We start from the raw sequence: 24,363 nt of genomic DNA on the forward strand, positions 1-24,363 counted from the left end.
TTCCTTCCTTTCTACCTTCCTTCCTTCCTCTTCATTCTGGACATGGAACCCAATGTGGGGCTTGAACTCACAACCCTGAACTGAGTTCAAGATGCCCCAACTTTATTAATTCTTTATTTTTTTTTTAATTTTGTTTTTAAATTTTTTATTTTTTTAATGACAGAGAGAGCTCAAGCAGGGAGGGGAGGGGCGGAGGGAGAGGGAGAGAGAATCTCAAGGAGGCTCCACACCCAGCGTGGAGCCCAACATGGGTCTCGACCTCATGACCCTGAGATCATCCCCTGAGCCAAAATCAGGAGTCAGACTCTTAACCAACTGAGCCACCCAGGTGCCCCTTTATTAGTTCTTTAAATTATTAAAGTGATAGATACACCCTATAAAAACACTCAAATTCAAACTATACAGAAAATAAGTAAACCGCTGGAGAAGTTCTTGCTTAGATATAAGCAGGACTGGGTCACTGGCCGGTCTAGAAAAAGCTGGCCGAAGTGGGCAATCATAAAAATAGAAACATACGTGCCTTTGTCATTTTGTTTTGATTTCAAACATATAAATGCACATTTAGGCACCAGGCTCTCTTTGGGTCCCGACTCGAGTTGTCCTTGTCTTCCTTGCACCAATCACTCCCACGACCCATCCCCCGCTATCTCCAGTTTCCTTAAATGGGGTGGGAACGTAAGGACACAAGTGACACTATCTGGTGTAGAAGCCGCCTAGATTGCTTTAGAATTTTCTCTGAAGAATTTCTAGTTATCCTTCACACCTCATTCAACATTTCGGCAAATCTCTGTTTGCTTGGTTCAAAGCAGCCCACTTCGTCTTCAAGGAAGTGATTCAACGAACTCACATTTCATCAGTTTGTGTAATATTTAATTGAATTACGTGACAATAGGATTATAGGATTATAGAATTACAAAGACAAGTATACCTGGCTGAAACGGGCGAGAGATCCAGCTGACTCTTGGTAAACAGGCAGTCTGACCCGAGGGGACCTGAAGGACCTGCTTTTGAGACCCAGGGTCAGCACGCCGTGGTTCCATGAACCTGTCTGTGTACACCCTGAGTACCAATGGTTTTACGAGGGGTGGTTTTATATCTTTAAATGGTTGGAAAAAATCAAAAGGAGAACATCTCTTGATGTGAAAATGATGTAAAATTCAATCTTTAATATCTACCAATAAAGTTTCATTGGGGCACAGGCACGGCCATTCTTTTTTTTTTTTTGCATAGTTCTATGGCTGCTTTTGTGCGACAGTAGCCAAGCTGAATGGCTGAACAGAGACTAGACTAAAATATTTACTGTTTGGTCCTTTACAGAAAGGCTTTGTCGGTACCTGTTCTAGAGAGAAGCCTGAACCCTGGGAATGCACCATGCCACAGGGATCTGTCACCGCGCTTTACCGAGGGACCGAGGACTTGGGGTAAGGGAAGCTTTCCCAGGAGAACTCCGGCCATCAGCAGCGAACATCCTTTCTCTCTTGGCATGACTACCTCGCAGAGTCACCCCCTAGAGTTAACCAGAATCCACGGTGTGATGGTTTGAACCATTTCTCATTGACCTCCCTCACTCACCCACGGTCCCCGTTGCCCGTCAGAGGGCTTTGTGCACAGTGACAGATCCTGGGAGGCAGAGAGTGGTCCTGTCTGCTCCCCTACCATCAATCCAGGCGGCTGACAAAGCTTCCTTGAATGCAGCTAATGTCCCTTTGGAGAGATGGCCATTTCTCAGCAGTGTCACCTGGTCATTCTTCATTCTCTGCTTCATTCCATGCAAAGAGCCGGAATGTTTTTAGGTAACAGGACATTTATGCTCACGACAAATGAACAGGCTTGCATTTCAAGAAGCACTGTCACGGTAGCCAGTGTTTTCCTGGGCTGCGGCTGGGAATCAAGGTAGCGTCGAGAGTTTCACATGGGCTAAGGAATGAGCCACTTTAACAGTCGGAGGGCAGACAGATCCACCGCCTAACTACCGCTGACGTCCATTGATTTTCCACTGTCTCCTCCAGGGGATTTTTTTTTAGCTAGATGCAAGGCTATCAGTACTGTCTGGACAGAACTGGGAGTTGTCCTTGGGTGAAACACGTGTAGGATATCTGCACCTGTGAGGAGTGTGTGTGTGTGTGTGTGTGTGTGTGTGTGTGTGAGTGTGTGTGTGTGAGTGTGTGAGTGAGTGTGTGTGTGTGTCTGCACCACCATCACGTCTTGGCTGGATTATTGCAGTGGGTTCCTAACTCTGCTTCTGACCTTGCCCTCCTACAGTCCATTCTCAACACAGCAGCCAGGATGCTTCCTTTAAAACCCAAGTCGGGGGACCCCTCGCCGGCTCAGTTGGTGGAGCCTGCGACTCTTGATCTCAGGGTTGTGGGTTTGAGCCCCACGTTGGGGGTCAAGATTAATTAAAAAAAATAAAATCTTTAAAAATAAATGAAAAAAATAACACCTAAGTCCGACAATGTCACCCCTAGGACTGAAGCTCTCGTGTCATTCTGAGCAACAGCCGAAGTCCTTACAGCAGCCTGCAAGGCCCTACGTGACCCAGTGCCCTGCTGCCCCCTGCTCACTCCACTCCAGCCACATGGGCCTCCTTGCCATCCTCAAACTGCCAAGCACACGCCTACGTTAGGGCCTTTGCACTTGCTCTTTCCCCTGCCTGGAACGTTCTTCCCAAGGTTGTAGCCTCGTGGTTTGCTCCCTCACTTCCTTCAAATGCCATCTTATAGGTGAGGCCTTCCCCCACCACCCACCAGAAAATAACCCACAGGCCAGTACTCTTTGTCCCCCTTACCCTGACTTTTCCCTATAGCACTCATCATGATCAGACATACTACGTGCTTTCTTGTTTATTTATTGATTTTCTGTTTCCTGCCATAAGAACGTAAGTTCCATGAGGGCGACGATCTTGCCCGTTTGTTCACGGCTCTGTCCTCTGTGCTTAGCATGGTGCTGGCAGAGCAGGGGCTTAAGGAGTGCTTGTTGAAGGAGACTGAATCTCTCTTGCCGCATGGCAACCTGCTGTCCACAGAACCTTGAGCATGAGGCCTTGTTGAGGGTGGAAGGCAGTGGCCTAGCACTACCCAGTGCATGGTATGTCAAAGAGAGCCCTTGTGTGTGGGAAGTGGGGGACAGCGGGCAGGCAATGGGGTGGGGTACAGAATGCTAAGCCTCTGGGGATGCATGCCATAGGTCATCCTATCTTGATGAGTGGCCCTTGAGCCCCCTTGGGCAAGGGGAATGCTCAGTTGGGGTCCAAGTTGCTGGCCTCCCTGACCCCTGGAGTGGCCTTATTAGGTGTTCTGAGAATGGGGCTCAAGGGAATCCCAGTGATTCTGTCCCCCTTATCCTTTGAGGACAAGTTGGAGGCAGGTGCTGGTCCCAAGTCCACAATAACAATTATTTTGAAGTTTCCCCTTTCACGGATATCAGCCCCCACCTCCCAGACATGTCTAATAGCAACTGAGTCATGGGTCAGTGATGGTGGTGGGTGTGTGGGTGGGGGACTGAGCCATTGATCGACGGCTGAGACGTCCTCCCCACTAATGAACCAGTTAATAAACTCTTCAATGAGGAGGTGGTGATTAATGAACCAATCAGCTCGCCCTGTAATTGGGAAGTGGAATTGGAGGGCGGGGTGGGACCAGGGGAGGTCTGTAGGCTGTGGGAGGCTGGCTCCTGGTCCCTTTCACGGTCACTCTAAAGGCAAATAGGGAAGCAACTTCTTTCGGGGTTGTACCCTGAATCCAGGCCTTCCCCCATGCCTTCTGGCTTCTCTACTGTTTCTCCTCTGCTCCCATCTATCCTCAGACTCCCCGCTCCCCAAGGCATGAGAGGCCATCAGTTCCCTTTGGGCATTTCACGATCGCTGTCATCTCTCTCTGCTGGGATCAGTACACTAGAAACCCCCTGTCACCACCCCAGCCAGGGCTGCAGAAGAGCAAATGGCCCCCACTCTCAGATATCCCTGTCCCCTTCAGCCTGCAGGGTCCTTGTCTAGGCCCTGACCCCTGGGATCACAGCTGCCCCAGCCAGCCCCCCTGACTGTCCTCTCCATCCCGAGGTGAGCACCTGCCTCTGTCGTTCCATGGCCTCTGGAGGAGTGTCCTTTTATTTTTGCCATCTGCTCCCCCAACTGGACCCAGGCTTGTCCCTCTGTGTTCCTCTCTGTCTCTGTGTCCTGGCAATTCCCCAGACTGGGGCTCTACAAGGATAGTGGCATGCCTCCTCCCTTGGGTTGGGGCTCCCCGGTGATACTGCTGCTCCCCTCCCCTCAGACTGGGGATCCCCAAGGATACGACCATGACTCCTCTGAGACTGGGGGTCCTGGAGAACAGGGCTGTGCCCTGCCCCTCAGGCGAATGATTTTTCTCCTCCCTCTGAGTATAGGGTCCAGGTCCCCTGTTCTGCCTCCATGCTCAGCATGCTGCCCTCGCCTTTCTTGGGATATACAGGGCCCGTGGGGCCCGACTGGTTGATAAGGAGCCATTTCCGGAGAGTGCAGGTGATTGAACCTATAAAAAGATGATTGAGGGAGCCCTAGACTCTCCACCTTGAAAGAGCTCTAAAAATAACACCCACGGCCATCTGTCCTGGAGGGTGGAGGGACTGGCCCCAAACCAAGATGGTGCCTCCTGCCCTCAGGGGCTGATGGGACGCAGGGAAGCACTGGAGGCTGTGGCCAGGCTGGGAAAAAGGGAGCTGGAAAGGGCTTTTTGGGGAGACTCCCCAACAACCCTCTTTCCCCAGTGGGGGCAGGTGGGTCTGATGTGGTGGGCGTCTCAGAGAGGTTAGCAGGCCCCCAAGTTAGTCTCCCCTTCCCTGTTCCCATCCTGACTTCTGAGCCCTACGGCTATTCCAGGGAGTGAGCCATCCAGCCTCTTCCTGGGGTCTACCCCAGCCCTTTTCTCTGGTTCGAATCCTGGGTTCCCTCCTCTCTCAGACCTTTACTTTCCTCATCTGTAAAATGGGAATAAACTCAGCTCATTGGGTTGTGAGCAATCCTGTATGACCAGTGCACAGTAGGTGCCTAATAAACAGAGTCCCTTCCTCTTCCTTTCAAAGACTCTGGGTGAGGATCTTTGCCCCAGAGCCCAGTGGAGACTGCAGTGGGCTGGGGACAGTGGCATGTGCTCGGGCAGCCCTGGCATCACTTAACCCCAGAAAACACCAGTGCCCTGAGTGACACCTGGATGGGGATGGGGTGCACTGACTTGGAAGGGATCTCTATGCCGGGCCTGGTTGGGCCTGGGTCTGTGTGCCTTAGGCTGGCTGGACACACAGGTCGCAGACTCAGCTGCTTCTGGGGGTGGGGACTGGCCTCTGCCTTCTCTCAATTCTCTCCCAACTCTTTAACAGAGAAGGGACATAGTGGGGTGTCCAGAGAGGCCTCTCCTCTAGGACATCATAAACAGCAGATCAAGAGCCAAAGTCATAGCTCCTACCCCGCCTCCAGTAGAAAGATTCTGCCACTCCTCAGCCCCTCTCCAAGGAATTGCAGAGCGAGGGCTGCAAAGGTTGCCTTTTCCATGGACCAGTCACAGGGCCCCCTGGCTGGAGGTAGTGTCCAGCCTAAGCTCCTCATTCCCACCCATGGGTAGGCTAGGGAAGATGGAATCTTATCCCTGGTCGTAGGGGCTGCCCCACGAGTCTAGATACAAATGTTTCACCTCCTCAGGAGGCTACACCTGCCGTTGGGGGGCTGTGGGGTGAAGATGGGGTTCAGATTCTGTCCAGAGTCTGAGTCTGAGTCTGGTGGCTGCCCCCTCATCTCCTGCAAGGTGGAGACATCACGCACCGTCTGGGTGTACACTCAGTGATCTGGCGGGCGTGGAGGCAAGGAGGAGGAAGGGCCCTCCCCACCCCTCGAGCTCCCCCTCCCCCTCGGGCTCCCCCTCCCTGTCCAGGCTGAGATATAAGCCCCGCAGGGAAAGCGCTGAGCAGAGGAGGAGGCCACAGCCCGACCTGCAGCAGTCCAGCCCTTGGGACTCCTTTCGCCTTCTACCTGCTCATCTCTGCTTCTGGAGCTGTCGCCGTGAGTGGCCCGGGAATGGTCTGGTGTGGGGGAACCTGGGCAGTTTTGTGGAGAAACTGAGGCTGGGATGGTGAAAATTGGGGTCGAGCGGCCAGCATAGCCCTCTGCCTCCTGCTACCGTTCTGGGCAGTACGAGTGGGGGTTGGGGAGGCCGGCAGAGCTTATGCCTCTCGGACAGGGAAACCGAGGCAGAGATGGTGCAGGGCCCGAGAACACAGAGAGCCGGTGGCTGAGCCTTGGTCCGGCAGTAGCCCTGCCCAGGCCGGGGAGCGTGGGCCCGACGGCAGCCTCAGCCTCCCGCCGTCGGGTGTCGAGGCTGGGGATGACCCACGATCCCTGCCCCCTCAGATGGTGACGGTGCGCAGGCCGTGGCCCGCCATGGCCACAGTGCTGCTGGCCCTGCTCGCCTGCCTGGGGGCGCTGGTCCACGCCTACCCCGCCAAGCCGGAGGCTCCCGGCGAAGACGCCTCGCCGGAGGAGCTGAGCCGCTACTACGCGTCGCTGCGCCACTACCTCAACCTGGTCACTCGGCAGCGGTGAGCGCGTGCGCTGGCTGGGCGCGGGGTCCCCGGGGTTCCCGAGCACCGCCCAGGGGCGTGCCCTGCCTGACCCCGCCCACTCTGGCCCCGCCCCCAGGTATGGGAAACGCGACAGCCCCGAAGCGGTCCTCTCGAAACTGCTCTTCCCCGACGGCGAGGACCGCCGGGTCAAGTCACGGTAAAAGCGCCCTCCCTGCCACCCCCCGGACACACATCCTGTCCCCTAGTGCTCGGTCTGGGATGTGCGGCCCCACGGAGCCGCCCCCGCCCCCCCCCGGCCCCACCACCTAGCGCTTTCCCCCGGTCTCGCCTCCCCAGATCCGAGGCCGGGCTCTGAACGATTCCTTTCCTTTCCCTCCTCCAGGCCAGAAGGCGCGTACATGTGGTGACCACCCCAAGGCCTCCTGGGAGATACGCTAACTACACCGACCTCATTTGCATGGTAGCTCCAGACCCCGGAACCTGGGTTCCTCTCCCTGCCTGCTGCGCCTGGGGGGTGGGTGCGGGATGGGGTCTTCATTCCATTTCTCCGTGTCCCCAGCCCCTGGGCTGGAGGGCTGTGTGTGGTCTTTCCCTGCTCCCCAAATAAAGAGCAAATTTCACTGAAACGGAATGTGTGCGTTTGTATTTCCTTTCCCTTCTGCTTCGTGGAAGTGGCCCCCAGGGGGGAGTGGAGGGTGGAGGCATCGGCCAGAAGACCGGGCGCCACAGACAAAAGGCTCCCCAGGACAGGGCTGGGTCAGAGTGGGGGGCTCTCTCTGCTCTGAGCTGAGAGAAGACACTAAGGCCCAGTAGGGGGGGAGAGGATGGAGCCGAGCAAAGGACCCTCTGTGGCACTCTCCAGTCTAGCGGAAAGTGGGGCGGGATGAAAGTTCTCACCGACGGGCAGGGAGGAGCAGGAAAAAGAATTGCAAGAGAATAGGGAGGGTGGAAAGGAGCTTGCTAGGCGGCCTAGGAGAGCAGATCTGGACAGAGGTGCTCCAAAGGTGCAGGTGGCTGGAGGCAGAGATGGGATCCAAGATGGGACTGTGGAGGAAGTCATTTGGGGGCTGAGGTGGGTGTATGTGTGCTGAGGGAGAGGTCATTTCTAATGTCCCCTCTTCCCTGGGCAAGGGGTGCAATGGGAGTGTGGAGGCTGCCCTTGCCCTTAGCAACTGCCCTCCCTCGTACTGCTCAGTTCCCACTCCATGGATAAGCCACTCACCGTGCTGTCTTGGTGACAAGGCAATGGGGACACCCTCCGGGGTACCCCCACCCCCATTCCCTTGACTAGACACTGAAGGCTGAAGGCACTGTGGGTGCTTTAAACTGGAGTCTGACCCAAATCCCTCACCACTCTGTACCTATGACGGAGGAATCGCTGATCTTCCCTGATACCCTTCCTTCCCAGCCTCTTTCCTCCAGGAAGCCTGACTTGATTGTCCCTGATCTGCACTCTTCCTGCCCTCTGTGGCAGCCCAGCTCTCATGGCCACTGCTCTGTTCTGTTCATGTCGCTGTGCCCGGTCTCCCTTCTAAGTCTGAGGAACCCCTGAAGGAAAGGCCTATGTCTCCCCACTCAGACACAGCCTCCTCAGTCTGCGGGCTCTCTCCTGGCCTCTAGGACAGCAGGATACGCACAAGCCCAAGGCGGGGAGCTGGGCAACGAGGAGGAGAGTCCGGTTGAAGCCGAAGCCCCAGACCCAGAGCGGGGCAGCAGGTCAGGAAGGCTGGGTGTGGCACTTCGGAGGGTCGGAGACTCGCAGGACTGTTTGTGGTTAGGTGGCTGCTGGAGGAGAAGATCCTAAAGCCGGCTCTGCCATAGCTGCACCGATACAACCTGCCCTAGAGGGCCTGGGGCTCCGATTCCTATCCTCTCCTGTGCTGCCTGCCTCGAGGTACGGCAGGAGTGGGTGAAAGGGAGGCAGGTCCAGGGCCTGGCGCACATCACAAGCTGTGCGGACTCCGAAGACGCTCAAAGCCTTTGTCCGAGCCACTCCCCTGCCTGCAGAGCCCTTTCCCTCCTTTCCAGTCTGGAAAACGTCTTCAGGATAGTGTTCACCTCCTCCCAGAAGCCTCTCCTGATTTCTCAGCGTGGAGTTAGTTTCTCTGGTTCTCTCTCCCTGTTGTATTGTCATTATGTGAGACTGATTCACTTCCCAGGTCATTTTGCCCCTTCTCTCCTCCAATCCCACTCCCTCTGCACCAGGGGTGGGAACGCGCAGCGGCTGCTGCCGTGAGCTTTGGAGCTTTGGTTCATTTTGTGATCAGAGGAGTGGAACGGTGTGTGCCTGTGTTGGTGTCCACGGCGCCCTGTCTGGCGGTCTGCCTGGGAAGGCTTCGGGCAGTTCGAGGCTGAGGGAAGAGACCCCTGGTATGAATTATGCACGGACCACAGACAATTTCAGTTCGCCCTGTCCGGTTGACCATCAGTGACATGGGTTCACCTCCCATTCACTTGGAGAGGTGTTGAGCCAGGGGTTAATCCACAGCTGACCAGACTCAACCAGCATTGCCACCGAGAAGCCTTAGATGTGACATTAATGGTGACAATAGGTACCTTTTGAAAGAAGCACTTAGTTACATGCCAGACACCAAGCTATTTGTTTTACACACACCATATTGCTAGAATATTGATTTGGCTTTTTAAATAGAGGCAGAATGAGCAGCGGCTTAAACAAGACAGCAGTTTATTTCTCTTTTACATAAAACTCAAGTGGCATCTGGGGAGTCCGCAGCTCTGTTCCACAAGGACGTCCTAAAGCCCGGGGTCCCATTCTGTGGCATCCCCATGTCGTCCTCCTAGTGACTGAAGACGGCCCACCATCGCTACCCCCGTGTTCCGTCCCTGGGAAGGGCGGGAGGGGGAAGCGCAGGTGTGCTGGGTACTGATTCACAGTCACCCTGAGACTTAGCAGCTTCAACCCCCATTTCATTTTGCTCATGGTTTGGTGGGTCAGGATGGGGAAGGGCTCAACTAGGCACCCGTCCCTTGGAGTCTTTCGTGCAGTGACAGAGGTTGGCTGGGGCTGGGGTCGTCGGAGGGCACCCCTGGGTTGATGCCCAAGAAGGTTCACTCACTCACGCGTCTGGTGGGTGCGGCTGCCTCCTGACCCAGCACCTCCACGTGGGGCCCCTCCAGCGAGATGTTCTTGGGGTGGCTGGACCCGCATGGTAGCTGGCTCCCCCCAGAGTGAGGGCTCTGGGAGAACCTGGAGGAGGCGGTGCTGCCCTTGGCTTCCTGGGGCTCTTGTAACCAAGCACAACAAACCCATGATTTAACAGCAGCTGGAGGCTGAAGACTGAAGTCCAGGGGTCCACAGGGTTGCTTCCTCCCGAGGGCCGTGAGGGAAGGGGCTGCTCCAGGCCTCTCTCCTTGGCTCGCAGACGGCTCCCCTCTCTGTGTGACCGTTTCTGTGTCCAAATATCCGTGGACTTAAACGCAGCAGTCATATTGGATGAGGGGTCCGCTCTCCTCCAGTGTGACCTCATCTTAATTAGTGACACCCACAATGACCCTATGGCCAAATAAGGCAGCGTTCTGAGGTACTGGGGGTTAGGATTTCAACATATGCATTTGTGGGGGGGACACGATTCAACCCCTAACAGCTGCCTTCTCTGACCCGGCCTTGCACGCTAACAAGTGATCTTCCCACACACTCTATTGGTCAAAGCAGTCACAGGACCACCTGCATTCAAGACGAGGGGACACGGGCCCCGCTGTAGAACATGCGGGCTGGGAGGTCTTTCTGGGATCATCTTTGCTACAATCTGCCTCAGGACCCCACCTCCACTCCTAGAACCGAAATGGCACGAGGCACTTAAACGCTCATCTCATTGGCTAGAACTGAGTCATGTGGCCCCACCTCCCGGCCAGAACAACCCAGAAGATGCCTTTAGCTGAGTGGCCAAGCACTGTTCTCCAGGCTCTTTTATGATGGAAGGAGGAGAGACAGGGTAGCGGGGCAACTCGCATTACCTGTTACAAACACGACCTTCTTTGAACAGCCCGAATCTGAGCTCTCACACAGGCCCAGGCCCATGAGGCCCGCGGCGGGCAGCGGAGTGGGGCGGCCGGGACCTCAGAGACAAAAGATCTGGATTTGAGTCCTGTCTGCCATTAGTCAGCCATGTGACTCTGGCCTAGTTGTTCCATTTGACTGCCTGTATTTCTTCACTGGTTACATGCAGAAACTTATACCTTAAATAATGATAAAAAGAATTCACTGCTTAGGCTCAGAGATGATGTACTTTGCCAAAGGTCACACCGCTAGCGAGTGGTGGAGCTCGTGAGGAGTACAGCTCAATCCACAGCCTGACACATGCTTATTTTTTTAAAAATATTATTTATTTATTTATTTGAGAGAGTGAGCGAGAGAGAGCGCAAGCTGGAGAAGGGGCAGAGGGAGAGGGAGGAGCAAACTCCTCTCTGAGCAGGGAGCCTGGTGCAGGACTCGAGCCCAGGACCCTGGGATCGTGACCGGAGCTGAAGGCAGATGCTTAACCGACTGAGCCACCCAGGCGCTCCTGACACATGCGTATTAACACCCCCTCTTTTCCTTTACTCTCCTTCTCCTAACCCTTCTCAAAACTGCTCTGGCAACTCTCCCTTCCAATTCCCCCAAGGAAAAAATTCCCCTCCTTCCACACCCAGCCCCTCTTTAGGAAAAATCTGGGCTGACAATGATAGGATTTGCTTTTGCAGGTGCTGTGGGCAGGGAAGGAAAAATATTGGACACTTCGGTACCTGCAGGGGCCCTGGATGCAGATGGAGTCTCCCGGGAAGAGAGAAGTGGGGGCAGAGTCCAATCTCCAAATGAGTGACGGAGTCCCCAGTCAGGCCTTTTTGAGGGATTGGGATGGGGGCTCAAGGTATGTGTGTATGTGTGTGTGTGTGTGTGTGTGTGTGTGTGTGTGACAGCTGTCCTCAGCCTAAGGGTTTCTCCAGTGAATAGGGGACCCCCTGGGTTCCTGGCATCTGGGGCAGACACCTGTCTCTACCTCGGCTGCTGTCACCCAGTGCAGGATTAAGACACTGTCCTAAGAGCCTCTCCTAGTTTCATTGAAGCCCTCACTCCATCCCTAACGCTGCCCAGGGGTCATCCTGCCCCTCCTAGAAGGCATGGGGCTGGGCAGATGGAGAGGGACCTTTTCCATTTCATTTGGTCCCCCTGCCGGTAAGTGCTTGGTGGCTTCTCTAAGCGGGCTCCATGTCAAGCCCTCGGAACATAGGCAGATGAGCTAGAAGCATCGCCGGGTGCAGGATCTGGCCATACAGTTCAGAAAGCACACCCACTATCTCCCCCTCTTCGTTTGTCCCAACATCCCTGAGAGGAACCAGAAGGGGCATCTGTCATTTGCAAAGGAGAAAAATGACAGCTATGGGTTCAGTTGATATCGTGGAATACAAGTCATTTCTTAGGCACAAGACAAAACTATAACTGGCTCCAGCACTTCAGCCAATCCCCAGATCTACCATCTGTCTGCAGGGGCTCGGTCCTGACATAGGTAGTGGCCAGAACAGGTCCCACCAGGCTGCAATCTTGCCGAAGGCCAGACCCTCCGAACTAGGGTTGGAGCCTGGCGCCCCCTGGTGGCACAATGCAGCCTTTGCGGTCTCACCACCTCTGTTTTGCCAACTGGGCACCAAGTCCAGGGCTTGCCCGGGACAGACCGACCTCCATATGTAAGCTGTTGTCTGCTGAAGCATTATTGTTCTTCTTGTTACCAGAAACCAGAACTGAGAGGAACAAGGCAGAACACAGACATTTACTGAGGCTTTCTTTATCCTCACTATCTGGAGGAGAATCAAAGTTCAGAGAAGCGAACAGAATTATTTTCCAAGGTCCCACAGAGCCAATGGCAAGGCCAGGATTTGGACCTCGAAGCCTGCTATGCTAGATCCCTGGGGTAACCTTTCCGGTCGTCACTCCCTCTACGACTCCCCCCATAACACACACACTTTTGGTGTCTTGATCTGGGACAGGAGAACCTCAGGGGTGGAAAGGTCCTGCGCTCCCTACTCAGGCCTCAGTGTGTCATTCAGACACAGCCAGAGCTGGGGAGGGGGCTGGGGGTTGAGGAAGGGACCTGAGCAGGACAGACTCAGAGGCTCGGTGAGGGGGGGGAGATGAGGCGGTGCTATTGGGAAGGTGGGGGTGGGATTCTAAGCCAGAACTTGAGTCCTAGGGAGCCGTGTGGTCTTGGGCAAGTCTCTTCACCTCTGTGAGCCTCACGTTGTTGAGCCAAAAAATGGGACATTATAGCCATACTTTGACAGCCCCACTTAGGAAAAAAGAGTCCAGGTTTTGGAATCAGACTTTGTTTTAAACTCTGGATTTCCCTCTGCCTAGTTATGTGGCCTGCAGTTAGTTAAAGTCTCTGAGTCGGTTTCTGAATCTGTAAGATGGATCGTTGCAGGGACGCGGTGAGGTGACTGAGCTAGGAACACACTGGGAAGTTCAAGGCTTTATGATGCTGGTTTATCACTGCCTTGGAAAGGGGCTCTGGGAACTGGCTCTGGACCCTGCTGCCCCTTCTCCAGTTCCGCTGACCCCCAGCACATGGGTTCTCATTCTGCACCCCACACACCAGCCGGGTCTCTCCCTGCCTGGGTCCCCGCTCCTTTCCACATTGCCTAGTTACCTAAGGCATCTCCACTGTTCCCACTTTGTTCTAGTCACAATCTGGAAAGAAAGTCCTGACTCCTCATCCTGGAGGCTCCGAGCCCCAGCCTCAATCTGATGCCCGGGTCCTTGGAGGATTCCGATTAATCCCTGGGAGGCAGGAGGGGCTGTTCTGAGGCTGGGGCCAGAAACTTGCAGTCATCCTGAGGTCCTAGACGCCCCCATTCTTCTTGAACAAAGCCTGCTTTGGTGTCCAAAGGTGGTTGGGGATGCACAGGAGACTTATTGTGGCCCACTTTGACCTGTTATGTGGCTGGTCTGGCAGCCACAACGCCGCCCTGTCCCCCTCCCAGCCCTGGCCCCAGGGCTGGCGCTGCAGGTACCAGGGAGACGGTGGGAGGAGGGGGTGAGGGCTGGGGAGTAAGAGAGGCTGACAGGAGGCGGGGACTCTGGGGGGCTGAGGACTATAAAAGGGCACGGGGGAGGGCAGGGACACCCATCCGGCCCTCAGGACTCAGGGTAAGTGGTCCCAGCCTGGGGGGTGGAGAAGGGAAGGCCGGGCCCTGGGGGGGTCCTTGGGACTAGGGCCCTGGGGTGGGGGAAGGAGTTGATGGCTTGCAGAGCAGGGAGGTGGTCCCGGGAGGTCTGGGGTCCTGCTTGGGTCTGGCTCTACATGTGGTCGAATCTATCACCCTGGAAGAGCAGTCTGATGACTAGAAGACTGAAAATGTGTGCGGGGAGGGAGTGGTGGCCATGCACACACAAGTGACCGCGACCTTGTGAGTGACAGGGTCCAAGGGTGCGACTGTGCCTGTCTTCTCCAGGACCTGTCCCTGAATGTCTGCCCTGGCAGGGGGCAGCGGGGGGGGGGGGAGTGGCGGCAGACCCGCAGGCACTGGATTTCTGTCCTCGGGTTCACAAGTTCGCTCTGTGCGCCCCGACCCAGTCGGTGAGCGGGAGAACCTCTTCAGCCCGGCCCGCGACGGCCTCCTCAGAGCCACCAGGCCCTGGATGCCATGAGGCCTGGGTCTCCTGCCCCAGGTCCCCCCCCCCCTCTGTTTTTGACTTTGCCGAGGGCTCATGACTGGGGCCGTGCTTGCTCCCCAGGGCGGGGTCTGCGAGGTGGGGCGGTCCGTCTGAGCAGCCTTTAGCCCTGCCCCTTTGTCCCCAGGCTTGGAGAAATGGGTGATGGGCTAAGGGGCTGTGCGGGTGGGCTCCGTTCTGCTTCTACCTTCCCCGCTCTTTGCTCCTCAGATGCCTGCCGCCTGCCGCTGCCTCTCCCTGCTGCTCCTGTCCGCCTGTGCGGTTCTGTTGCTGCAGCCGCCGCTGGGGGCCCAGGGGGCCCCGCTGGAGCCAGTGTACCCGGGGGACAACGCCACGCCAGAGCAGATGGCCCAGTACGCGGCCGAGCTCCGCAGATACATCAACATGCTGACCAGGCCCAGGTGCGTGTGAGAGAGAGCGAGAGCGAGAGAGCGTGCGAGATCCCAGTCCCTGCGTCCCTGGGCCACGACCCGGCCCCCAGCCCCTCCCATGCTCTTGGGAAAGCAGAACATCGATACTGACCGGGCCTGGAGCCCTGGGCCCCAGGCGGGATGGTGCCCAAGGGCGGGCATGAGGCCGGTGAGCTGGCACGTGGGCACGGTGCTTGCCCCACCTGCCTCTCCCCTCGCAGGTACGGGAAGAGAGACAGAGAAGAAACGCTGGACATCCTGGAGTGGGGCTCCCCCCGTGCCGCTGCCCCCAGGTGGGTTTGCTTCCCTGCTCTGTGTGCCTCGATCCCTGGGGCTGAAATGGGGGTGTGGGGAGGGGAGAGCAAAGGCCCAGGGCTGGCCTGAGGTCTCCTTAGGGTGCGAGGACTGTCCCCTCGCACTGCCCCATTCTGCTCTCTCCTCACAGGGAGCTCAGCCCGATGGACTTGTAACGCCACCGCCTGCCTCCTCTGACTCCAAGGGCGATGCCGGACCACCTCCCTGCTCTGCACCCTTGGCAATGGCCGAAGCTTGCTCCCTGCTCGCACACAGACTAAATAAAGCAAATCAAAGTCAGAGCTTCTGTGTGTGTGTGTGTGTGTGTGTGTGTGCGCGCGCGCGCGCGCGCGCGTGCGCGCGAACCCCAGGTGGGAGGAGGAGTAGGCCAAATGCCCGGGGGAGACAGGAGGAGGGAAGAGAGGCACTGAAGGGAAAGGAGGGTATTGTCAGGGATCCAGAAGGCCTGCCAGGCTGGCGGGCGGCAGAGCCCTTCAGCTTATCCTCTCGGCTTCACAGAGGGCCAGTCCCTGAGGGAAGCAGAGACTCCTCCAAGGCCATTCAGCAAGTCAGTGAGGCTTGAATCTTCCCATTTCAGCCCTTCTAGACCGTCTTGATCAACAGCCTGATGACAGCCATGTCCCCAAATGCCCCCCTCCCCCACCGATGCTTTTCCATGCGTAGGCAATAGGCGAAGTACGAATGTGTACCAAAGTGTCCTTGGCACAGGGCCAGGGGCCACGACCCAGCCCAGAGGAATGACTGGTGACAAGTCGCCAGCTGCCCTCCTCCAGGCAGGTCAGAGATGGGTCACTGTGTGTGTTCAGTAGGAGCTCGGCCTGCACAGGGGGACTGCGATGGGGAGGGGCCTGTGCAGACTATCGGGGAAAGGAGCCTCCTGTGTGCCAGGGGCGCGCGACCCTCCCCACAGCTCCGTGGGGGAGATACTGTTCTCACTCTACAGAGGACGAGACCGAGGTTCAGAGAGGTGCGGGAGCTTATCCCAGGTCCGGCGCAGACAGCAAGCTAGTCCAGGCACATAGCACCAGCTACAGAACCAGAGGAACTCGGCTCTGGCCCCAGGGTCTGCCCATCTCTGTCTGTGTGTCTGTCTGTGTGCTACAACCCCTCTGAGCCTCAGATTCCTCATCTGCAAAGAGGGAAGGATGATAGGGTTGCAGTGAGCTTGACGTGAAATAACACGCATGGAACACCGAGAGTGCAGGGCGCCTGGGGGCGCAGTCGGTGGGGCGGCTGACTCCTGGTTTTAGCTCAGGTCCTGATCTCAGGGTCCTGGGATCGAGCCCCGCATCGCCCCCCGTGGCTCTGCACCCAGGGGTGAGTCTGCTTGGGATTCTCTCTCTCTCCGCTCCTCCCCCCACTCACACACTCTCTCTCTAAAATAAAAAGAAACAAACCTTTTTTTTTTAAGATTTTTTTTTTTTTTTTATTAGACAGAGATAGAGACAGCCAGCGAGAGAGGGGACACAAGCAGGGGGAGTGGGAGAGGAAGAAGCAGGCTCATAGCAGAGGAGCCTGATGTGGGGCTCGATCCCATAATGCCGGGATCACGCCCTGAGCCGAAGGCAGATGCTTAACCGCTGTGCCACCCAGGCGCCCCAAACCTTTTTTTTTTTTAAACCCAAAACAACCCAGGTGTTTGCAGCCGGAGGGAGTGAAAATGCCTCTTCCAGCAAGTAAACCCGTGGCGGTACTATGATGATGTCTACATGCACCAATACGCTCTAGAATCGATTTGTTGGGAATCTGAATTTTAGCCAAATAAATGCAATTACTTTTAAAAAGAAAAAAGAAAAGAAACCCTGAGCGTAGCCTCTTGACCCAGTAAACGCTCAGGAAACGGGAGCTTCTCAGGGGCGGACTTGCCCCGGCCAGCCAGCTGTTCGCCATGAAGCATGCTAGAAGGAGCAGCCACGAGAAACCACGGGCTCCGCACCCGTGACGCCCCACCTGAGGGAAGGGGGGTGGCGCAGTGAGCTCCGTGAGGCGCAGGCCGGGGCTCTGGCAGGCAGGCTTTCCGCGACTACAAGGAAGCATCTATAAGAACCAGAAACTTAGAGAGAACTGCTCCTGAGAGGTAGTGAAGTCCTGGGTGAGGAGCTCCTGGAGCGGCTGCGGGAGGGGAGGCCGCAGGGGGAGTTCGCCCTTCTGGCGGGGTGGGCAGGGGTGGGGGGTGGAGTGGTCCAGAGTCGTGACCACCCGGGGGTCCAATCTGCGGGTTCTGCCCTCCAGCTCCAGGAGGGTGAGGACCCGGATTCTGCCCCAGGGCGGCCCGCACTGAGGACAAGCCTCGGTGGGCCCCAGGGGCTTCGCCAGCCCCTGCCCTTCTCGGGCACCCTGAGTAGGTGGGGATGGGGTAGGGTGTGTGGGTGTGTGTGAGAGAGAGAGAGAGAGAGAGAGAGACCAGGAGGGAGCGAGCATGTCTCTTGCCCCTTTTCCTGGGCCGGGAGCACCTGTGGATAAGGAATTCTCATGGCAGGGGTGGGTTGTGAGGGGAAGGGAGAGAATTAGAACCGTCTTGCTTCCTGGAAAGGCTTCTCCTGCCTTCCCCATGTGCTCTGACTGGAGAGACGGGGCTGTGGGTTGATGGATGAGAGGCTCCCCTTTCTTGGACTCAGCACCTCACAATGACCCCAAGACAAGGACACTTGTTTTTCCCCTCAAGTGCAGGTTGAGTCTGGAGTGTGCCAATGACCCGAGAGTGGAACCAGGCCCTCAAAGGCACAGGACTGGAGAGGGTGCAGCTACGGGGGAAACGCTTGGCTTAGGGTGATTCTCAAACCCAAGCGAATGGCTGGGAGGGGGGCCGGTTACAGCAGAACAAAGTTCGAGTTTGCCAGAAATTTCTCTGGCAGCTAAGGGGATAGGCTGGGAGTAGGGAGAGAGGTAGACACTTGCCAGGGGCAGCACTTAGGATCCTGCTCAGGACAGACTTGGGTGTGACAGCTGGCTCCTGAGAGGTGTCTCTGAGGTTGAGCGCCTCTGCCCCCTGCCCCTGCCCAGGCCTTCTGATGGTCACCAACACCCCCCCCCCCGCCTCCACGCCCCCGGAGAGTGCCACCCTCGCACCCAGCTTCTCAGGGACAGGCCCGGGCTGGGCTCATTGCCAGACAGGCTGAGAGGGACCTGGAGGCCCAGGCAGGACTAAGTGTTCTTCACCCTGAGGGGCAGGCGGAGGCGTCCGGAAGCCAACAGGGGACATCCCTGCTAGCATCAAAGCTGCCCGGCTCTGCGGAGACCCTTGTGTAGGAGGGGAGCCCCTGGCTGGAGCCCCTCCTTTGAGGTTGCTGGGACCTGCTCCTCTCACCTCTGCTGGCCCTCTGTTTAGAGGCTCCCCCTCCCAGTGGCGAACGCTGGTAAGCCCCGGGGTGGACTGCAGGGAGGAGGCAGGACAGACCTGCAGGGGAGGTCTTTTTCTCTCACAATAGGAACTCCAGGGCCCCCTCTCCCCTTGAAGGACAGGTCCCTTCCTGCCTAGGGCCCAAAAACTCACCAAGCAGTAGAGGTATTTCTCTTTATTGTTCTCCGGGAGGGTGAGGGAAGCGGGCAGGTAGGAGTTAAGGCTCCTCTCAGAATACAGAGGGGGTCGCTGGGCCAGGAGACTTGAGTCAGGCATCTGAGGCCAGGGCCTTGCCTGGAGAAGGAAGTCCCTGGGGCCCTGGTATTCCCCCCCACCCCCCAGGGCTTCCTCTCATTCCAGCTCAACCGGCCCGGTTCTGTGGCTCCGGATGGGTGCCAGCCTGCCCAGGCTCTCCTACCTGGGGCCCTGGGAGGAGGGCGGCGGTTGGGGTTTCCCGATGGTCTGTTGGGGGGGGTTCACGGTGTTTGCTGGTGGGGTTTTCGTGGTGTTCGCGGCTTTCTTGGGGTGTTTAGATTTCTTGGTGTCCTTAGACTTCAAGCTGGGGAACACGTCTTTGCACAGATTATGGGGTGGCGAGGGCGGTGGGTGGGGTGCCCGGTGATGTCCCTTTCCTCCCCCACCCCTCTGCTCGTCCTCCCTCCCTCCTTCCCTCCCTCCGGCTCTCCCCCACCGCCGCCCACCTGCTGTTGAAGAGCTTCTCTAGGTACTTGTTGAAGTGGCCGAGGTTGGACATCCAGTGGGCCGCCCTGGGCCCGGGGGTCTCCTGCGGTTGCAGCTCCTCCCCCAGGGCACCCCGGGGCTCCAGCAGCAGCAACAGCAGCGCCAGGCACACCAGGGCTAGTGCGCACGCGCAGCGCCGAGCCGGCGCCTGGGGGGCGGGAAAGAGACAGAGCCGCGGGGTGTCACGTGACGCCCACCCGCTGACACGGGGCGGGGTGGACTCAGCGACCGGTCTGCCTCCGGGACGCATGCAGGTGCGCGAGGCCCTAAGGGACATCCTGGCGCCCAGGCCCATGGTGCGCACCTGGACATGCGCAGTGGTGCACCCACGCACAAAGCACCGGGTAAACGGGGTGGTGGGGCTGGACCCACGGGGGCTGTGTGGAGCCACTGGTCAGCTCCCTGACCTCACCGACCTCTCCCCCAACTCCTTGCTCGCCCCACTCCAGCCTCTCCCGTCTCCTTGCTGTTCCTCAAAAATGCCGGACATGCCGGTCTCTTGCCCGGAAGACTTCCTCCAGATACCGCCGGCATGGCCAACGTCCTCAGCTCCTTCAGGCATCAGCTCAGACTCCACCTCCTGAATGGTCCTACCCTGACAGCCCTGTTTAGAATTGCAACCCATCCTTTCACCTTGTACCTTTCCCTTCTGTGTCACTTTCTCACTTACTATATTCTATGCTTTTTCAAAACTGCCATCTCTGCCAAGAGGCACGCCCCTCCTCCCCCAGTGTAAGCACCATCAGAACTGGGACTCTGCCTGTTTTGCTCACAGATGTAGCATAAGCACGTAGAACAGGGCCTGACACTTCGCAGGGGCTCAATAATACATGTTAAATGGCTAACCCAGCTGCATACTGGAATGCCAGCCCAGGGAGCCCCACATGCGCACCCAGCTGTGCACAGAGAATTATATGCAGCCAACACACAGGCACACCAGCGAGTCCCACACTATGACAGCTCTACACGTGATACACACCCTCCAGAGCCCCTGGGACCCCCAACCCTCTCTTGACCAGGAAATCCCCTCCTCTCCACCACCCAAAGCAGGGACAGGAAACCCTGGCAGCTGTCCTGACCGTCAGACTGGCAGAGGGAGCTACCCTCCTTCATGCCCTTAATGCCCTGGGGAGGGGCTCTTGGTGCCAGCCTCCGTCCCCAAGCTCCTGGAGAACATAGCTGACAGGGGTCCCAGACTCAGCAATCGGACGTTACCATGGTGCTGGGCAGGTGTGGAGCAGCCTGGCGGAAGGGTATCAGGCAAGGACCTCCGAGGCCCTTTATATTCCTTCAGATCCATGCCCCCTTTCCCACAAAGGCTCCACGCCCAGCTCGGCCTCCTCCTGCCCCTGTGTCATAACCTGGGAGTCGGGAACAGGGAGAAAGTGGGGGGGGAAGCACACGGGCCGCCAGCTGTCCTGGTCTGGGCACAGTTCGTGCCGGGGGCTAGGGGTGCGGGTGGCAGAGGCGGGAAGCACTGGGGAGTCTGAGTCACTTTTTGCCTCAAGTCTACAGATCCCAGGGAGGAACTGTCTCTGGGGTTGAGAGGGGGGTGTGCTTTGCCGAAGGGCTATGCTTGGGGTTGGGATGGGGCCAGGCTGAGAGACCACGTGCCTCTTCCCACCCAGCTGGGGGCTCAGCACCCCTACTCCTGGCTTCTAGGCCTGCCTGGCAGGGGCATGGGGTGAGGTTAAGGTTTCTGCCTTAGGATTGCAGGCCCTACTGCTTATTCTGGGGATTTTCATGGCCTGCCTCCCTACTTTGGAGACCCTGATGGGAGACCTGCAGAGCGTTCTGAAGTGTGGTGGGTCTCAGCTGCCTGAATCCTGCACTCAGGGCTTGGGCTGGTCACAGAGCCTTGGCTGTGTGGCCGTTAGGGCCCCTCGACCTGCTCAACGTTGCTGCTTCTCTGTGGCGAGGCCGTAAAATGTGGATTGATGCTTTCCATGCCGACCTCCACACCCCCAGAAGGGACACAATAGGAAGAGCAGGGGGTTCTGGGTAGGAATCCTGACTTTGCCTCTTCCTGGCTTTGTGACTTGATTAAGGGACATGATCTTCCCTGAGCCTCCATGTTCTTGTCTGCGAAATGGAGCTGATCACATCTCTAGCTGTCGTGAGGCTTTAGCTGAAGCCCTTGGACAGCTCCTGGCACACAGTGTTTAACATATGTGAGCCCCTCCATTCAAGGATGTACCCTTTCCCCCCATCCTCACTTCTCCCTTAGGGGAGGAGGTGAGAAAATCAATGTCAATGTCAATGTCCCCGAAGTTTATGGGATGGCTCAGCAGCCAAGTGAAGCAGGACCGCATTTCCAGGGAGCCAAGACTCTCAAGAAAAAGAAATGAGGGGTGCCTGGGTGGCGCAGCGGTTAAGCGTCTGCCTTCGGCTCAGGGCGTGATCCCGGCGTTGTGGGATCGAGCCCCACATCAGGCTCTTCCACTATGAGCCTGCTTCTTCCTCTCCCACTCCCCCTGCTTGTGTTCCCTCTCTCGCTGGCTGTCTCTATCTCTGTCGAATAAATAAATAAAATCTTAAAAAAAAAAAAAGAAAAACGAGATTCCCATGATAAAATTCCATAGTACGAGTTGGGAGGAGAGATCTAGGTGTCAGTGTACCCCTAATCCCAATAAACAATCTTTTATTTCACTTAGGCACAAGCCCAGCGTTGATGACCCCATTCCTGAAAGAGCTCCAACGATGTGCCCTTTTGCAGCCTTGACTGTGAGGAACCCAAGGTGCCCTTACAAACCCCGGGTCTTTTCCACAAGGCACCGAGGGCTCTCAGTCCCTTGCTCTTCTGGACTCACTCACTCATTCCAGGAACTGTCAAGTTCTGAGGGATGGTGTGCCCCCACCCACCTTCCTGGCCCGGAAGAAGAGAAAATGCTTGATGAGCAGGGGAGCAGGGGTGAGCAGGTTGGGGAAGGAGGCACGAAGCACTCAGTATTATTATCACAATAATAATCACAATCACAAAGTACCATCACAATGATGACAGCCCCTGGAGTTTGTAGTTATATACTAATAACTGATAATCCCTGCCGTTGCTCGGTGCTGGGGGAAGCACTCTGTTGCAGCATCTCTAATCTTAATGACACTTGCAGGCCTTAACTCCTTTTGCACTTGAGGAAACAGGCTCAGAGAAGTTAGGAGACCATCCAAGGCTAGTGGGGCTGAGATTCAAGCTCAGGACTGACTCAGATCTGGAGAAGCGGTCCCATCTTCTTGGCAAGCTACTCCCGGTCAGTTACACACCTTTCTGTCCCTTGGGATTCAGGCCATCTGCAGTCTGGAGTCTCCCCTCGATCACCTCCTGGTCCCTTGGCCTGTCAGCTCCTCCCAACTCCAGTGGGGTTGCTCACTTCCCCACTCCCATCTCTCTCCAACTGCTTGGCGCTGTTTCTCCCAGGGGCCTTTTTGAGGGAAGTCTTCCTTGTTTCTCCAGGCCTGATGGTTGAGACGCAGGCATTGGCATCAGACTGACCTGGGTTCCCGGCTTGACATCACCGCCGGTTGGCTGTGTGTCAGTGCTTTGTTTCTCTGAGGTGTCCTCAGTCATGGGGGGCACCCTAGAGCTTGGTCGTGGGGCTACTGGGAGACAAAGCTGAAAGAAGGATCCTCAGGCTTCTGACCCCAAGTCTTCCTTGAGTTTTGTGACTTGCCCCAGGACCCTTCAGAGAAATTCTCTCTTTTACTTAACGTGCCTTAAACTGGTTTTTTACTTGCTACCAAGCCAAACCAAAGCAAATTGAAAAACCTTTGACTAATAAGCCTGCCATGACTTCCTGGATTAAGCCCAAGCGTCTTAGCGTGACATCGGAGGTCCTTCACAATTTGACCTCAGCCCACTTAAAAAAAAAAAACAAAAAACGAACAAACCTTCAAAAACAACTTTGGAGAAGTATAATTTAAACACGATAAAATTGGCCCATTTGAAGTGCACTGTTGGATGAGTTCTGACGAATGTGTAACCGCCCCCACAGTCAAGACACAGAACATTTCCATCCCCTCAGCTCGTTCCCTGCTGCCCTCTTCCAGTTCACCTGGCCCCAGACGACTGCGGAGCTGATCTCTATAGATTCGTTCTGCCCATCTTAGACTTCATGTAAATGACATCAAACAGTATGTTCTTTCTGTCTGGCTTCTTTCACTCAGCATGTCGTCTTTGACATTCCTCCGTATCGTTGGGCGTATTAGCCATTTGTTCTTTTTTATTTGCTGAGTAGTACTGTTCCTTCTATCTGGAACGAGTGTCTTCTACTCCTCCACCCGGCAAAATCGTGGGACTTGGTCCTGACACTTCCTCTTCTGTGAAGCCTCCCCGGTCCCCTCCCTGCGCTGCCTTGGGCTCCTTGGATCCTCTCTGCTTCCAGTGGCCTGGTGGTCCTCACCTGCCTACGCACCAGGCCCATCATCTGAGGATGATCCCTTACCTAGTCCCATCCTTGGCTGTGCACTGGAATCCTCTGGAGAACTTTCCAGCTCCTGTTGTACGGCTCCGCCCCCAGAATTCGCACCTGTAGCTGAGTGCCCACTTGATGGCAGACACTGCGTTAGGTCCTGGAGTTCCGGTAGTCAAATAAGGTAGCATCACTATCTCCAAAGAACTTCACAGTAGAGGGAATAGGTTTTTAACTGAATGGGCTAATTAATATTTCAAGAAATATCTACCAAGATACCACCTCTTGGAAACCCCCCCTTGGAAAGAAGGTTTTTACCTGCTTAAGAGCAGAGTGGGAAGTTGTCTCCTTGGAGACATATTTTGATGGAGTTTGAAGGGAATTCAGGAAGCTAGTTCCAACTCCCAACCTCCCATTTTACAGATGAGAAGACCAAGGCCAAGTAGCCGGGTTTTCTGCACTGGGGGAGGAAGGTAGTCTCTGAAAGCCAGAGGCTCTCCCATAGGGACATCCGGGCTAGCTGCTCTTGAGAACTGCTAAGCTGTTCTCAAGCCCAGTGTCTGATGCCAAGTTAAGAAAAGATTTAGAGCACATTAGTAACAGTATTTTAATCAAGTCTAGATAAATTCAAGATCACGTTAAGCCGTGATGGATAACAGCAAAGGATCGGCTAGAAAGATTACAAATTGTTTCTAGATGTTTATTTCTTTTAGTGCTGATAATGTTATGCACTGTCTCAAATTAAGTCACATTTACATGTTATTTAAGTTCAGTAGTTTTTGTAAGTTATCATATTTTTGTAGGCTGGGGAATAATTTATGGAAAACGAGCAAGTTTCTGTACTAACAAAAGCTGCTAAGCCAAGCTCTGCCATTTGCTTGCTGCGCGATCCTGGGCAAGTCATTGAACTCCTCTGTCCGTTAGTGTTTTCATCTGTGA

The 24,363-nt window shown here is 56.1% G+C and overlaps 2 protein-coding genes across 3 annotated transcripts; both read left to right on the plus strand.

Moving 5' to 3' along the window:
* Positions 1-1,312: 1,312 nt before the first annotated feature.
* Positions 1,313-7,164, plus strand: PYY (peptide YY). Of its 2 annotated transcripts, none has more exons than XM_057317801.1 (5): positions 1,313-1,421; positions 5,901-6,028; positions 6,377-6,564; positions 6,665-6,745; positions 6,932-7,164. In XM_057317801.1, exons 3-5 carry the CDS (start codon positions 6,377-6,379, stop codon positions 6,954-6,956), a joined length of 294 nt encoding a protein of 97 aa, XP_057173784.1. In that variant the 5' UTR covers positions 1,313-1,421; positions 5,901-6,028; the 3' UTR covers positions 6,957-7,164. The 2 variants fall into 2 exon arrangements, with proteins under 2 accessions (XP_057173784.1, XP_026368494.1); XM_026512709.3 differs by having other exon boundaries at positions 5,922-6,028.
* Positions 7,165-14,425: 7,261 nt separating this feature from the next.
* PPY (pancreatic polypeptide) lies at positions 14,426-15,212 on the plus strand. Its single transcript, XM_026512267.3, has 3 exons — positions 14,426-14,616; positions 14,847-14,918; positions 15,071-15,212. The coding sequence occupies exons 1-3, from the start codon at positions 14,426-14,428 to the stop codon at positions 15,093-15,095; spliced, it is 288 nt and encodes a 95-aa protein (XP_026368052.1). The 3' UTR covers positions 15,096-15,212.
* Positions 15,213-24,363: the final 9,151 nt, after the last annotated feature.

This window comes from Ursus arctos, unplaced genomic scaffold, assembly GCF_023065955.2.
Source record: "Ursus arctos isolate Adak ecotype North America unplaced genomic scaffold, UrsArc2.0 scaffold_24, whole genome shotgun sequence".
Taxonomy (NCBI): domain Eukaryota; kingdom Metazoa; phylum Chordata; class Mammalia; order Carnivora; family Ursidae; genus Ursus; species Ursus arctos.

Coding starts and splice junctions, on each gene's coding strand:
- PYY (XM_057317801.1), top strand. CDS start 6,377: ATGGTGACGGTGCGCAGGCCGTGGCCCGCCATGGCCACAGTGCTGCTG. Junction 6,565..6,664: donor AACCTGGTCACTCGGCAGCG/GTGAGCGCGTGC, acceptor CCCCGCCCCCAG/GTATGGGAAACGCGACAGCC. Junction 6,746..6,931: donor GACCGCCGGGTCAAGTCACG/GTAAAAGCGCCC, acceptor TCCCTCCTCCAG/GCCAGAAGGCGCGTACATGT.
- PPY (XM_026512267.3), top strand. CDS start 14,426: ATGCCTGCCGCCTGCCGCTGCCTCTCCCTGCTGCTCCTGTCCGCCTGT. Junction 14,617..14,846: donor AACATGCTGACCAGGCCCAG/GTGCGTGTGAGA, acceptor CTCCCCTCGCAG/GTACGGGAAGAGAGACAGAG. Junction 14,919..15,070: donor CCCCGTGCCGCTGCCCCCAG/GTGGGTTTGCTT, acceptor CTCTCCTCACAG/GGAGCTCAGCCCGATGGACT.